The sequence below is a fragment of the Piliocolobus tephrosceles genome, chromosome 10 (genome assembly GCF_002776525.5).
Source record: "Piliocolobus tephrosceles isolate RC106 chromosome 10, ASM277652v3, whole genome shotgun sequence".
NCBI classification, from domain to species: Eukaryota; Metazoa; Chordata; class Mammalia; order Primates; family Cercopithecidae; genus Piliocolobus; species Piliocolobus tephrosceles.
Window position 1 is genome coordinate 3,204,068 of NC_045443.1, and position 16,134 is coordinate 3,220,201.

The 16,134-nt window shown below is 50.6% G+C and overlaps 1 protein-coding gene across 2 annotated transcripts; it reads right to left on the minus strand.

Moving 5' to 3' along the window:
- Positions 1-6,906: 6,906 nt before the first annotated feature.
- TEX52 (testis expressed 52) lies at positions 6,907-15,880 on the minus strand. 2 transcript variants are annotated; one of them, XR_003306818.2, is made up of 3 exons: positions 15,802-15,880; positions 13,684-14,291; positions 6,907-7,390 (listed from the first exon to the last, which is right to left on the minus strand). XR_003306818.2 is itself a non-coding variant. In XM_026447789.2 (3 exons), the coding sequence occupies exons 1-3, from the start codon at positions 15,871-15,873 to the stop codon at positions 7,096-7,098; spliced, it is 918 nt and encodes a 305-aa protein (XP_026303574.1). In that variant the 5' UTR covers positions 15,874-15,880; the 3' UTR covers positions 6,907-7,095. The 2 variants fall into 2 exon arrangements, 1 of the variants encoding a protein (XP_026303574.1); XM_026447789.2 differs by having other exon boundaries at positions 13,741-14,291.
- Positions 15,881-16,134: the final 254 nt, after the last annotated feature.

Genomic DNA, 16,134 nt, shown 5'->3' on the forward strand with positions numbered 1-16,134 from the left:
CCAGGCTGGAGTGCTGTGGCACGATCTGGGCTCACTGCAACCTCCGCCTCCCGGATTCAAGCAGTTCTCCTGCCTCAGCCTCCCAAGTGGCTGGGATTACCGGCGTGTGCCACCACGCCCGGCTAATTAGTAGAGACGGGGTTTCACCGTATTAGCCAGGATGGTCTTGATCTCCTGACCTCCTGATCCACCTGCTTCGGCCTCCCAAAGTGCTGGGATTACAGGTGTGAGCCACCGCACCAGCCTTGTTTTCTTTTTAAAAGAAAAAAAAGTAAGAAATGTTTTAGGCCGGGTGTGGTGGCTCACACCTGTAATCCCAGCACTTTGGAAGGCAGGAGGATTACCTGAGGCCAGGAGTTTAAGACCAGTGTGGGCAGCATAGTGAGATCTCATCTCTACAAAAATAAAATTCAGCCAGGCATGGTGACATGCGCCTGTAGTTCCAGCTACTTGGGAGGCTGAGGCAGGAGAATTGCTTGAGCCCAGGAGGTAAAGGCTACAGTGAGCCGAGATCATGCCACTGCACTCCAGCCTGGGTTACGGCGTGAGACCCTGTCTCAAAACAAACAAAAAATGTTTATTATAGATGTTGCTCCATTATCTTTCTGTTGGAGAGCCCTGATCAAAATAGGCTCCACAGCTCCTTTCCTCTATCCTGAGAGAATCTCAATTCTATCAGAACGTTCTTTTTTAAATCTAAGTCCTGGTGGCTGTATTCAAAGTTCATCCCCTCTTCTCCAAGCCTAGCAGAGATGGAGATGAACTGTATCCCACCTTCCTTGTCACAGCCGTTCATGCCTTCAAAGATCTTTCCATCTTTCCAACATTCATTCCTCAAGGCTGAATAGTGCCAATTCTTGTCTCTGCTGGTAGGGATGGAGAGGAGAGCTCCTCCGGCCCAGTGAAATCACCCAGTGCAGTGCCCTGCCACATAAGGAAATTCTTGGAATATTCTTTATAGAATGGGTTATTCAGAGCTAGACAAACAGCTCTCTTGAACCCGTGGAGGTTAAGGGCAGCCAGTTCTATTTCAGGCTTTCTCCTCTGGGCCTGTCAGATATGCTGAAGACAGGAATGAGGTTGTTTTCCAGAGTTCTCCTGTCCAGCAAAGGCCCCCGGCACCCCTTGCTGCCAGGAGAACACACCTTCCCACTGCCATCCCAAAGAGGTGGATCTTCCAAAGGCTACCAGACAAGGACAACATTTTGTATTTCTGACACTAGGATGATTTTCCTATTTCATGGATGGCAAAACCAAGGCACGAAGAGGTCAAGTGCTTTGGCTCTGTTGATGAAAGCAGCCTGAGCATGGCATGGTGAACTCAGAGGAGCCTGGTCAAGAGTTCCAACTCATGGCTGAGCACAGTGGCTCATGCCTGTAATCTCAGCACTTTGGGATGCCGAGGTGGGTGGATCACCTGAGGTCAGGAGTTCGAGACCAACCTGGCCAACATGGCAAAACCCTGTCTCTACTAAAAATACAAAAATTAGGTGGGCATGGTGGTGTGTGCCTATAGTCCCAGCTACTCAGGAAGCTGAGGCAGAAGAATTGCTTGAACCCGGGAGGTGGAGCTTGCAGTGAGCTGAGATCGTGCCACTGCACTCCAGCCTGGGTGACAGAGCCAGACTCCATCTCAAAAAAAAAAGAGTTCCAACTCTGCCTCTGTACTAGCCAGGTGACCTTGGGTGAAGTGCTTAATCTTCTGGCATTTGCTTCTTCTTCTGTAAAAATGAAATAGCACATAATCTGTAGAGTTGGTGTGAAGTTTAAATGAGGCAGAATAGCAAAAAATAGTAAACTAGGCCAGGCATGGTGGCTCACGCCTGTAATCCCAGGACTTTGGGAGGCTAAAGAGGGAGGACCTCTTGAGCCCAGGAGTTCAGCCTGGGCAATATGGCAAAACCTCGTCTCTACTAAAAATACAAAAAAATAGCCAGGTGTGATGGCACACACCTGTGGTCCCAGCTACTTGGGAGGCTGAAGTGGGAGGACTGCTTAAGCCTGGGAGGTAGTGGTTGCAATGAGCCAAGGTCACACAACTACACTCCAGCCTGGGTGACAGAGTGAGACCCTGTCTCAAAAAAAGTAAAATAAGGCCAGGCCTGGTGGCTGATGCCTGTAATCGCAGCACTTTGGGAAGCTGAGGTGGGCGGATCACATGAGGTCAGGAGTTCGACACCAGCCTGCCCAATGTGACGAAACCCCGTCTCTACTAAAAATACAAAAATTAGCTGGACATGGTGGTGTGCACTTGTAATCCAAGCTACTTGGGAAGCTGAGACAGGAGAATCACCTGAACCAAGGAGACAGAGGTTGCAGTGAGCCAGTATCACACCACTGCACTCCAGCCTGGACAGCAGAGCAAGATCCTGTCTCAAAACAATAATAATAAATAATAATAAATTATATGCCTAATTTACTATCTCCAAGATGGAAATCATACAGGGCCTACCTTCAGCACTCCTGTACCTCCCTCTTTGTTTATCTTTTTTTATTTCCTGTTCCATTCCTCTGTATTTTTTCCCTCCTCCCTGCCTAAGCTGTGGGCCTGCACTTGGCACCCTTGGACACAACCTCTCCTTTCTAGTGATACTCAGGCTAAAGAAGTCACGACTATTGTTTGGGAACCATGTCATGATACCTAGTGTCAGTGTTCAGTAAACACCCAGTAAACATAAGGGTAGTCTAAGGGAAGCCACACATCGAAATTCCTACCTTGGAATTTGGACAATGGCAAGATGCAGCAACATTCTTTACAAGCATGGAGGCGTTCATGAGGCTCTGCCCTGGGACTGACAGAGAATGAATTGGCTTGAGACTAACATAAGTGGAGCAACCATGTGAATAGCCACAGGAACCGCTAACTGTAATGGCAAGTAGGCAGCAGCCGCTATTTACACTGTGTAATGAAAAAAGCAAATGTGTGCGGCTCGGTGGCAGCACAACTAAGGACAGGGCTCAGTGCTGGAAAAAAAGCATGAAGACAAGGGGCTCCCAGCAAGTGAGGCAGCGATGAGTAGAAATGAAGGCCGGAGGGTCCTAGGGAAGGTGGAAGGTAAGTTGGGGGCTGTCTGCAGAGGGGATCTTGGCTCAGATTTGTCATCTCAGGGAGCAGCTATGGGGCTTTTTGAGGCATGGTAATTAGATGAGACAATCCTGGCAGAGCATGACTGGCAACGTGGGTGGCCCTGTATGATCCCTCAGGGGTTCCCAGTCCCCACAGCTTCCAGACTCCCTGGCCGCAGCCATTCCTCAAGCTCCCAGCAGCTCAGGAACTTGCGTCAGCAACTTAGGTCATGACGCCAAGATCAGGCTTGGAAAGGGGGGCGTGGAGGGAGGGGAGTTGTTGGCCCGGAAATGGCTGGGAAGGCATCCTTTGCTGGGATTAACTATTGTCCATGAAGCTGATGGCATTCGGCAGGGCACAGGTGTCCTGCGGAGCGAAGGATGTAGGGGAAAGGGGTGTCCATGCCTTCACCCTGCCTCCCTCTCAGAGCTGCACTCCAGCCGTGGTGAAAGAGTGGATCTTCAGGCAGATCCAGATCCAGGGATCCCCCACCCCACCCCACCAAAGGCTTTCAGGACCTCTAGGTTCATTCGTTCGTGGGGATGGAGTAAGGAGCTGGTTCTTGGTTGCCAGCCAAGTGTATGTAGGCTGAGCTGGGGTTTCTTTCTTTCTCCTTTCCTTCCTTTCCTTCCTTTCCTTCCTTTCCTTCCTTTTCTTTCTTTCTTTCTTTCTTTCTTTCTTTCTTTCTTTCTTTCTTTCTTTCTTTCTTTCTTTCTTTCTTTCTTTCGTTTTTTTTGAGTTAGAGTCTCACTATATTCCCCAGGCTGGTTTGGAAATCCTGGACCCAAGCGATCCCCCTGCCTCAGCCTCCCAAGTACCTGGGACTACAGGTGCGCACCACTGCACCTGCCTGGCTGCGGGTTGCCTCGTTAGGGTCCCCAGGCCCGGAAGGTCACATGCTTGCTATTGCTGCCCCGCAGACCCCCATGGCCTGCTGGAGCTAGGGGGCGCCAGAACCCTTGCTTCTGTGTCTCTGGCCGATAAACAAGAGGGCCTGGACACTGCTGTAGAGCAGAGGCTGCTCCGGAGAGCGGGGCTGGAAGGTGGTGGGGTGGGGTGAAGTCCTGACTTGAGGCTGGGAGCTTCTGGGTGGGCAGAGTCTGCCGGGGCAGGAGCCTGTGTGAGTGCAGCTTCCTTTCTACTCACCCCTAGCTTAAGGCCAGAGTGTAGGCAGCTTGTTTTCAAGAATCCCAATAGCTTTCTTCCTCCCACTCCCTAAATCTTCTTGCCAACCCCCTAACCATGCCCAGGGCCTCTCATTGTAAGGTGGCAAGTAGCCCAAGAAGCAGATGACAGCACAGGCCTTGCAGTCCCGGCTCCGGCAGACCCCTCCCGTCCTCCCATCCTCCCGTCCTCTCACCGGGAGGCTGCCTGGCTTCGTGGTCCGGAGCAACTCGCTTCTCGATGGCTTCAGTTGGCTCATCTGAAGTCTGAGGTCGTTAGGCGTGTTTTCGAATGGCCTGCCCAGCTTTGGCACTTTTGGATCCTATGTAAAGGGAACCACTCCTTTCCACACTCATTCCTCATTCAGAGTGAGGAGGATGGGTGAATTCCCAGAGCCCCAGCATTCCCGTGGAGAACTCAGGAAATGCTCCTTCACCCCTCAATTCTGCTCTCACACACCCCATCCCACATACACTCACATACACCATGGAGAGAGGGGCAAAGAGAAGGACCATGTAAGAGAATTATGGACGTGGTGTTAGAAGGAAACTCTCTACAAGTGTTCGATGTATTATATCATTTTTAATTTAGATGAAATTCACATAACCCAAAATTTGCCATTTTAAAGTGTACAGTTCAGTGGCTTTTTGTGTATTCACAATGTCGTGCAACCACTACCCCTATCTAGTTCCAAAATATTTTCAATTCTCCCCTCCTTCAGCATCTGGGAAGCATCATTCACCTTCTAGCTCTGTGGCTTTGCATGTTCTAGGCACTTCATACAAATGCAGTCATACAATATGTGGTTTTTTTGTGCCTGGCTTTTTTCATTTAGCATAATATTTTCAAGGTGTATCCACGTTGTAACATGTATTCCTTTTAAAATTTTTTTAATGTGTAAAATATACATATCATAACATTTATCATTTTAATCATTCATAAGTATACAAATCAGTGGCATGAGGTGGTACATTCACAATGCTGTGCTGCCATCACCACTGTCTGTTTACAGAACGTTTTCATCATCGTCCTCAACAGAAATCCTGTACCCATTAAGCAGTAACTCCCGGCCGGGCGTGGTGGCTCACGCCTGTAATCCCAGCACTTTGAGAGGCCGAGGTGGGCGGATCACGAGGTCAGGAGATCGAGACCATCCTGGCTAACATGGTGAAACCCCATCTCTACTTAAAATACAATAAATTAGCTGGGCATGGTGGCAGGCACCTGTAGTCCCAGCTACTCGGGAGGCTGAGGCAGGAGAATCGCTTGAACCCAAGAAGTGGAGGTTGCAGTGAGCTAAAATCATGCCATTGCACTCCAGCCTGGGTGACAGAGTAAGACTCTGTCAAAAACAAAAAACAAAAAACAGTGACTCCCCATGCCTTCCTCCAAGCCCCTGATATCTTCTATTTAACTTTCTGTCTCTGTACATTTGCCTATTCTAGGTACCTCGTGTAGGTAAAATTATACAATATGTGTGTGGCTTGTGTCTGGCTTCTTTCACTCAGCATGACGTTTTCAAATTTCATCCACACTGTAGCATCTGTCAATACTCAATTTCTTTTTGTGGCTACATAATATTCTATCCACTTACTATTTTTATTCTACGAACCATGATTGACAGCTTCATTTCTGGAGGGCTGCCATTTGGCTACACACTTTGCAGGTCCTTCACCTATATTGTATTTATTCTTGTATTGATTCCATTTATTTATAAACTAATGGCCCCCATTGTGCAGATGAAGCACCTGAAAGCCAGAGGGAATAGCGACTTTTCCAGAGGTCACGTTGCTGCTTGGTGGTTAAAGCAGCACTAGAACCCTGTGGTGTCTTGATTCCCAGGTGCCTGCAGGGTTTGAGAGAAATGGAGACAAAGAAGGCCGTGGGCAGGAGGCCAAGAGAAGCTCAGTAGGTGCTGACCATCAATGTGAGGATGTGATGGGGGTGGGAGGAGGTGAGGTACAGCCCCCACCATTTCAGCTTCTTCCCCTCCCGCCACTTTCCCATCCATCTCCACCCCAGCCAGGGCCAACACCATTCTGACTGTTGCTTTGCCTGCCTCTACTTTACCCCTGGTCTTTGACTCCCTAATAGAAAAAGCTGAGGCCCAAGGCCTCTGGGCCGATTGCTCTTTTGGCGTAAGTCCTCCCCACCCTTCCCCCAGCGGGTAACCCCAACAGGGTGTGGGGAGACCGCTCTTTTACCTTGAAGCTCTACTTTGTTCTACTCTTGTTCCTCTGCTGAGACCTGGTTAGCCTTCCTGGGGCCTGACTCTCCCGTTCTCCAGCAGCAGCCCTGACCTGACCTCTCCTCCTCCAAACCCTGCATGGGGCCCTGCAACCAAGCACAGCTGTGTCTGGTCTTTGTGCAGACATCAAATGGTCCAGGGAGGGGGTAGCATTGTGGTTATTTTTGCTTAAGAGGCTTTCCATACCCTGACCAATCCCAGCCTCATTCCTAATGGGTTATGAGAGTGGAGATAGCTTCTTAGCCACGTTTCTTATAGCGCCTCTTCCCCCACCCCAACACACACACACAGACACACATACACACACTCCTTCCTTCCCACTTCTCCTTAGAACTGGAGTCCCTCCCTGTTCTCCCTGCTCTACCTGGCCTCAGTCCTCCCACCTTCGATGAGAGTCCTCCAAGGAAGAAATATAACAATTTAGAACTTCAGTTGAGTCTCCAATAGCCTGGGGTACAGAGGTGGCTTGAGGCTGGGAGGATGGTGGAGAGGCTGTTCTGCGGATGCCAGAGTCCTTTTGCTACCGCAGGGCCTCTTGCTGAAGGAGCATTGATTGAGAACACTGGAGCCTGGGACTCTGGGTGCCACGATCGTCCCCACCCATCCAGAAGCCCTTCTAGGAGTGCCCAGGTCTTCTCTTCCTCTTCCTTGCTGGAGTTTTGCTTGCTTGTGCCTTGGACAGATGGTGGAGGGGTGAGGCAGTTCTGTCCTTTATCAGGGTTTGGAAATCCCTTATGAGGTCCTGGCTCAGGGGCGCACTGGGCAGCAAGACCAGCTTTAGCACCTTCTCCTGGTAGTGAGGCAGAGGGTTCGGGCAGGGCCAGCTCCTGGCGAAATTGTTGGGAAGTGGGTTGGGCGTGAGCTGGAGGCCGTGGGGTTCGAACCTCCCACCAGCGGATACATGCCGGTACCTGCTGGGAGAAGGGTGTGGAGAGAACAGAAAGATCAAAGAAGAGATCCCGGCACAGTGGAGAGATGGGGAAGGGGAAGGGTGATGCTGCTGTCCACAAGCTAGGTAGCCATCGGGCGGCAGAGAATCCCTTCTGCCTCTCTGGCTAATCGGGTACTGACCTATGCCAAATGGCCTGCACCTTACGTGTGTTTTGGCGTAGTCTGGTGAAATAATCTTGTTCGGCTAGTAAGCCTTCCATCCTTTTGACATACTATATATAATATTATGATCCAGATCCCGATCCAGATCCCAATCCAGATTCTAAATGTCCTTCAAGTCTCACCTTTTCCACTAATGCAGTGCCAGTGGGAAGATCACAGAACTCAACTCAACTGGATAACTGCCTCTTCTCAGTAAGCCTGCGGTATTGGGTCGAACAATAGGAAATAGACTTTTGTTTCTTTTAACACAGCTGAATAGTGGCTGATTTTCTATGACTCAACACACTTTGCACCTGGTTCAGCAGACACTCCCCTGTTTGCTGTTGTTGGTTTATGCAGAGGCTCTCAGTCTGGCTGCACATCAGAATCACCCTGTTTGCTGTTGTTGGTTTATGCAGAGGCTCTCAGTCTGGCTGCACATCAGAATCACCCTGGGAGCTTTTCAGCACAACCTATCCAGGCTGCCCTCAAGGTCAGTCAGTCAGAATTTCCAGAGGGAGGCTCAAACCTCAGCATTTAAAAAAACAGCCTCTAGGCCAGACCTGGTCGCTCATGCCTGTAATCCCAGCACTTTGGGAGGCCAAGGCAGGTGGATCACAAGGTCAGGAGTTCAAGACCAATCTGACCAACATAGTGAAACCCCATCTCTATTAAAAATACAAAAATTAGCTGGGCGTGGTAGCAGGCACCTGTAATCCTAGCTACTTGGGAGACTGAGGCAGGAGAATCGCTTGAACCTGGGAGGCGGAGGCTGCAGCGAGCCAAGATCGTGCCACTGCGCACCAGCCTGGGTGACAGTGTGAGACTTTGTCTCAGAAAAAAAAAAAAAAAAAAAAAAAAAAAAAGCAGCCCCTAGGCCGGACGCGGTGGCTCACACATGTAATCCTAGCACTTTGGGAGGCTGAGGTGGGTGGATCACCTGAGGTCAGGAGCTCAAGACCAGTCTGGTCAACATGATGAAACCCCATCTCTACTAAAAATACAAAAATTAGGCAGGCATGGTGGCAGGCACCTGTAGTCCCAGCTACTTGGGAGGCTGAGGCAGGAGAATCACTTGAACCCGGGAAGTGGAGGTTGCAGTGAGCTGAGATCATACCACTGCACTCCAGCCTGGGCAAGAGCAAGACTCCGTCTCAAATAAATAAATAAATAGAGCCCCAGGTCATGAAAATGGGCTGCCAGGACTCAGAACTGCTAGGTTTACCTGTAAATGTTGTTATTTCCCCAACAAGATCATGCTTACATCTCATTCTATGTCTGAAGTCCTCTGGGTCCCTACAGTTTCAATGCTTCAGTGTGCTCACTGACTGATCCAGAGGCTTTTTTTTTGTTTTGTTTTTGTTTGTTTGTTTTTGAAACAGAGTCTCGCTCTGTTGCCCAGGCTGGAGAGCAGTGGCGCGATCTCGGCTCACTGCAACCTCCACCTCCCAGGCTCAAGTGATTCTCTTGCCTCAGCCTCCTGAGTAGCTGGGACTACACGTGCACCACCACTCCTGGCTAATTTTTTATATTTTTAGTAGAGATGGGGTTTCATCATGTTGGCCAGGCTTGTCTCGAACTCTTGACCTTAAGTGATTCGCCCGCCTTAGCCTCCAAGGTGCTGATATTACAAGCATGCGCCACTATGCCCGGCCCAGAGTCATTTTTTTTTTTTTTGAGACAGAGTCTCGCTTAGCTGGGTGTGGTGGCGCACGCCTGTAATCCCAGCTACTTGGGAGGCTGAGGCAGGAGAATTGCTTGAACCCAGGAGGCAGTGAGCAGTGCCAAGATCGTACCATTGCACTCCAGCCTGGGTGACAAGAGCGAAACTCCATCTGAAAAAAAAAAGATTAGGCCGAGACGGGCGGATCACAAGGTCAGGAGATCGAGACCATCCTGGCTAACACGGTGAAACCCCGTCTCTACTAAAAAATACAAAAAACTAGCCGGGCGAGGTGGCGGCGCCTATAGTCCCAGCTACTCGGGAGGCTGAGGCAGGAGAATGGCGTGAACCCGGGAGGCGGAGCTTGCAGTGAGCCAAGATTGCGCCACTGCACTGCAGCCTGGGCGACAGAGCGAGACTCCGTCTCAAAAAAAAAAAGATTAAAGATTTAAAGATGTATAGGGCACTTACCGTGAACGGAGCTTGCAAGACTGGAAGTTGCTGTGGGTGAGTGAGTGAGTGAATGTGAAGGCCTAGGACATTACTATACACTACTGTGGACTTCATAAACACTACATGATTAGGTGACACTAAATTTATGTATTTACTTATTTATTTTGAGATGGAGTCTGACTCTTTCCCCGATGCTCTAGAGCAGTGGCCGTGATCTTGGCTCACCGCAACCTCCACCTCCTGCGTTCAAATGATTCTCCTGCCTCAGCCTCCTGAGTGGCTGGGATTACAGGCACCCGTCACCGTACCCAGCTAGTTTTTGTATTTTTAGTGGAGACGGGGTTTTGCCATGTTGGCCAAGCTGGCCTTGAAATCCTGACCTCAGGTGATCCACCCGCCTTGGCCTCCCAGAGTGTTGGGATTACAGGCATGAGCCACCACGCCCGGCCACTAAATTTATTTTATTTTATTTTATTTATTTATTTATTTATTTATTTATTTATTTATTTATTTATTTATTTTTTAATTTTTTCCTAAGATGGAGTCTTGATCTGTCACCCAGGCTGGAGTGCAGTGGCACGATCTCAGCTCACTATAACCTCTACCTCCCGGGTTCAAGTGATTCTCCTGCCTCAGCCTCCCAAGTAACTGGGATTACAGGCATGTGTCACCACGCCTGGCTAATTTTTGTATTTGTAGTAGAGACAGGGTTTCACCATGTTGGCTAGGCTGGTCTCAAACTCCTGACCTCAGGTGATCTGCCCGCCTCGACCTTCCAAAGTGCTGGGATTATGGGCGTGAGCCACCATTCCCGGTCCACTACATTTATTTTTAAAATGAGGGAATTGTGCTAAAATGTTAAGACAACTTCAACATAATCAGGCAGGAGTTTTTTTAGCTCCATTATAATCTTATGAGACCACTGTGGTATATGTGGTCTGTCATTGACCAAAAGGTTATTATGTGGCACATGACTTCCCGTTATGTGTCCTGCCTTCTCTGAGGCAGGACCTCATTCCTTGTCTGAGACTTGTCTGAGACTCATTCCTTCATTCCTGGCTCCAGGGCCTGGGCCTACAACAGTAAACATGTGAGACAAGGATCCTGCTGTCATGGAGCTACCATACTAATAATGATACAATCTATTGGGCCCCTTCTCTATGCTAGGCCCTGTGCCACTTGACCCTCTAACCACCTGCTGTGGGAGCTTTTTTTTTTTTTTGAGCTAAGGTCTCACCATGTTGCCCAGCCTGAAGTGCGGTGGCACAGTGATGGCTCACTGTAGCCTCGACCTCCTGGGCTCAGACAGTCCTCCCACTTCAGCCTCCCATGTAGCTGGGATTATAGGTGTGTGCCACCACACCTGGCTAATTTTTTGATATTTTTGTGGAGACAGGGTCTGATATCGTGCCCCAGGCTGGTCTTGAACTGGCCTCAGGCAGTCCTCCCACTTCGGCCTCCCAAAGTGTTGGGATTACAGGCGTGAACCACCACCCTTGGCTATGCAAGGTACTTGACCTGTCCATCTCAGATAGCCCGCCTGTAAAATAGGGTTAATGAGGTCGGGCATGGTGGCTTGTGCGTATAATCCCAGCACTTTCGGAGGCCGAGTTGGGCCTGAGGTCGGGAGTTCAAGACTAACCTGGCCAACATGGAGAAACTCTGTCTCTACTAAAAAAATACAAAACTTAGCCAGGCGTGGTGACAGGAGCCTATAATCCCGGCTACTTAGGAGGCTGAGGCAAGGAGAATGGTTTGAACCCAGGAAGTGGAGGTTGCGGTGAGCTGAGATCACACCACTGCACTCCGGCCTGGGCAAAAGAGGAAGACTCTGCCTCAAAAAAAAAAAACAACAAAAAAAATAGGGTTAATGATAGTTTCTACCCTGGAGGTCCTGGGGGATTAGATAATGCAGAGAAGCATTTAGAACAGCATCTGGCACTGTCACACCACTGTGAATCTCTCTGGAGTGCTCTTTCTCCCCTTTGCCAGGGTCAGCACCTATCAGCAATCGGCAGTCTTCACGGAAGGGTAGCAGGAGGCAGGGAGAAGCCTGGGTCCCCACAAAGGGGACTGGTTTCTCAAAGTCAACAACCTTTGGCATTGTTTTTCTTTTTGTTTGTTTTTTGTTTTTTTTGAAACAAAGTCTCGCTCTTGTCTCCCAGGCTGCAGTGCAGTGGTGCGTCGGCTCACTGCAACCTCCACTTCCCGGGTTCAAGTGATTCCCCTGCCTCACCCTCCGGAGTAGCTGGGATTACAGGCACCCACCACCACGCCCAGCTAATTTTTGTATTTTTAGTAGAGATGAGGTTTCACCATGTTGGCCAGGCTGGTCTTGAACTCCTGACTTCAGGTCATCTGCCCGCCTTAGCCTCCCAGAGTGCTGGGATTACAGGCGCAAGCCACCACGCCCAGTCTGGTTTTTTTTTTTTTTTTTCCAGATTAAAAATCTTCACAACCACCTGCTCCAACTCCCCAGTGCTTTGGTCATGCCCTTGGGATTGGAATTTGAGACATTCCGTTTTCACTGCCTTCCCCCTGTCTTGTTACTCTTGCATGCTTAGTGCCTGGGCTGGACACAGTTAGGAAGTATCCGTGAGTTCCCAGGGTGGCCGGGAGCGGGAGCTGCGGGGTTCACAGTGGCTCCTCTCACGTTCCCGACTGCTCCGACTTCTCAGTCTTGCCTGGAGGGCCTCAGCCACTGCTTTTGGCTGTCTGCTGGCTTTCCACCCTTCCAGCCTGAACCCTGACTTCCCCATAAAGGCTTCCTGTGGCAAGGACACTCCAGCTCACTGCAACCCTTCTCTCCTGAATTTCTGTAACAACATCTAACTTTTATTTTATTTTATTTTACTAATTAATTAATTAATTAATTTTGAGATGGAGTTTCACTCTTGTTGCCCAGGCTTGAGTGCAATGGTGCCATCTCGGCTCACCGGAACCTCCGCCTCCCAGGTTCAAGTGATTCTCCTGCCTCAGCTTCCCGAGCAGCTGGGATTGCAGGCACCCGTCACCACACCCAGCTAATTTTGTATTTTTAGTAGAGACGGGGTTTCTCTGTGTTGGTCAGGCTGGTCTGGAACTCCTGACCTCAGGTGATCCGGCCGCCTCGGCCTCCCAGAGTGCTGGGATTACAGGCGTGAGCCACTGTGCCCTGCCATAACATCTAACTTTTGTTCAGTTCTTCCACGTATTCACTAAATCAATTTATCCTCCCACAGTGAGGTCGGTACCTGAGGATCCCCCCTTCATCAGTGAGGGAGCTGAGACCGGAGAAGCTGGGCACCTCGCAATGGTCATGGGGTTGGAACTGCACTCCAGGCCTTCGGGCTACAACTTTCACTCCAGTTTTTTTTTTTTTTTTTTTTTTTTTGAGACGGAGTCTTGCTCTGTTGCCCAGGCTGGAGTGCAGTGGCCGGATCTTAGCTCACTGCAAGCTCCGCCTCCCGGATTTACGCCATTCTCTTGCCTCAGCCTCCCAAGTAGCTGGGACTACAGGTGCCCGCCACCTCCCCAAGCTAGTTTTTTTGGTATTTTTTAGTAGAGACAGGGTTTCACCATGTTAGCCAGGATGGTCTCAATCTCTTGACCTTGTGATCCGCCCGTCTCGGCCTCCCAAAGTGCTGGGATTACAGGCTTGAGCCACCGCGCCCGGCCCAGTTCTTTACATTAATAACTGACTTCCTCATAACACCCTCTGTCTCACACTCTGGGCCCTTCGCACGTGTAGCCTCGTTTTGATAGCTATCTTTGCAAAGCTCCTTGAGGGCAGGCACTGAATCACACTTCTCCGTATCCCCAGTGCCTAGCAGGTGTCTCCTGCGTAGCTGTCCCCCCAGATTTTAGTGAAATTCCGTGCCTCCACTCGCTGTTCTTACCTTGTCTCCACCTTGTCCTTTCAGCTACACTCAGAAAAGAGTTTGGTTTTCAGATGACCAGAGGCGGGAAGGGCAGAGTCCCGGTTAGAAACAGGAACCCTAGAGAGGGAGGGGTCACCTGGGCAGGGCAGGGAAGGGCAGGCTGGGTGGGCTCCCTGAGGAGGCGCCATCTTACTTCTTGAAGCTCGCTGGTGGCTGAATGTTGCCCTGGGCATCGAGTGGAGGTGCTCTTGCCTCACTCCTCAACTTGAGCTTCTCCACCTCCTTCAACTCCTTCACTGTCCTGAAAATCACCTGCTTCTTCCTTTTCATGTCCACAAACGTGGGATAACAGTGGATGAAGGTCAGGAAGCTGTTTTGCCCCATCCAGGAGGGAGGGGGGATGGGGTGCTCCGTGGGGGGGCGTCTGTGGGCATTGGAGTCTGTCAGCCAGCGCCAGACATTGCTGTCGTAGGGCCTGTCAGGCCGAGTGGGGAAGGTGGCAGGCAGACGGCACACATCGAGCCACGTGTGAAAGCCCCAGGTGTGCTGGGCGCCACCTTTCCAAGGATGGATGAGCCGCTGACGCACCTTGGACTTCATGTCTGTGCAGGGCGGCAGCTTCAGGGCCAGCTGGTGGTAGGCTTGCGGGGTGAAGCCGGGGAACTCCCAGGACTCACTGAGGGGGAAGAACTCACGCTGAGCCCACGTTTGGGAGGGTGGGAGGGGCTTGCTGGCCTGGACCATCTAGGGAGAGACAAAAGGGAGCCTGGGGAAGGTTGTGCAGACAGGGGTGCAGAAAGGTGGACGAGGCACTCTGTTGTCCTTCCCAGGCACAGCCTCCGCCAGCCCAGGATTCTCATCAGGACACAGAAGTCCTGGCAGGGCCACATCTCTATCCGTCTCCCACCCAGCAGCAGTTATGGCTGCTCCGTATCATTTTCACAGTCACTCATCTTTTGGTCTCTTGCCTTTGACCATATTTTGGCTTTGACTTCCCACCCTCTGTGCTCAGCTTTCGCTGTTTACCTTCACCTCCCTCCTCCCTTCTGGTGTCCCCACATTCCCACCCAGGAACGTGCTCCTTAGAGGGTACATCAGGTCTCAGGAAATCATGAAGGGAAATGCCCCCTACCATGCCAAGGAGGGCAGCCCACCTTCACTTGCTCCTGGTCTTGGCGGCATACCAGGAAAGTCCTTCTCCAGAAAATAGAGCCAGGTGTCTTCCCATCCCAGACTCCTCTCAATACTCATTTCTCTGTCATTGATGCTTTCCTCCCACTCCTCATTAAAATGCTGGTACAGAAAGCGTCTAGAATGGCCAGCTCCTTCTTCCCCTTTCTGCACCCTGCCCCCCATGAAATAAACAGCAGCAAATACATATTGATGCTGTGCTAAATACTTACATGCATCTTATTTAACCCCTACAATTCTATGAGCAAGTATTGCTATCGTCCCCGTCTCAAAGATGCAGAAAGCAAGATGCAGTAAGGGTTGGTAACTCATGCGGGGTGCTGGTGCCTGAGTGACAGCTGGGACTTAAGCCCTCTGTGCTCTTGCTTGGCATACCATGCTGGGTGAAATGAAATTACCTTACTTAGCACAGTGCCTGACCGCAACAAAAATGTGTCTCTTTTAAAATGCTTTTCCCTCCTGTCCATCCCCAGGGACTTTTCTTTTTTTTAGATGGAGTTTCGCTCTTGTTGCCCAGGCTGAAGTGCAAGGGTGCAGTCCCGGCTCACTGCAACCTCCACCTCCTGGGTTCAAGTGATTCTCCTGCCTCAGCCTCCTGAGTAGCTGGGATTACAGGCGTGCGCCACCATGCCTGGCTAATTTTGTATTTTTAGTAGAGACAGGATTTCATCATGTTGGCCAAGCTGGTCTCAAACTCCTAACCTCAGGTGATCCATGCCCCTCAACCTCCCAAAGTGCTGGGATTACAGGCGTGAGCCACTGTGCTTGGCTCCAGGGACTTAGTTCTGATTGCAAAAACCCACCTGTTTCTTGAGCTTGGGCCCCTGAGTCATTTCTACAAGATCTCCCCAGTGGGTGGGACTGGGAGGTGTGGCACTGGTAAGGCATCTCCTCTGTTCTGAGCTCTGGGTTCCCAGTGTCATAGGATGAAAAGGGGAAGACAGCAGAAAATGTATGGGCCAGGCAGTCAGCTGCCCAGAAGCAAGCCTGGCCCACTATAGGGGATAGCCTGTAGCCCAGTGGGGTACAAAAATGTAGGCAGCAGAGACGGGCCACTCCCTACCTGCAGGAAAGGTTCTTCCATATGAGGTGGGTGACTGGGTCCTCTGAGTGATCTTTGCCGGTTACTGGCCATTCTTCTGGGCCTCAGAGCCAGGAGGAGCGGCTTTGTGGGGAAACCCTTTCTGGCACCATTGTTTACTCCTGGGGTTGCTATGGTGATGCTGCCTGAGTGGTGATGCAAAGAGGAGGCCCTCACCTGTCCCTGGAGGCTCTTGTGTCCCTTGGGCCCCTGGCTGCTTTTCAGGTTAGACAGGCAGGGGATAGCACTCTCTTCAAGTTCTGACTGCAAAAGATGGTAACAGGAGCTGCTGCAGAGCAGGAGAAAAGCAGGGCC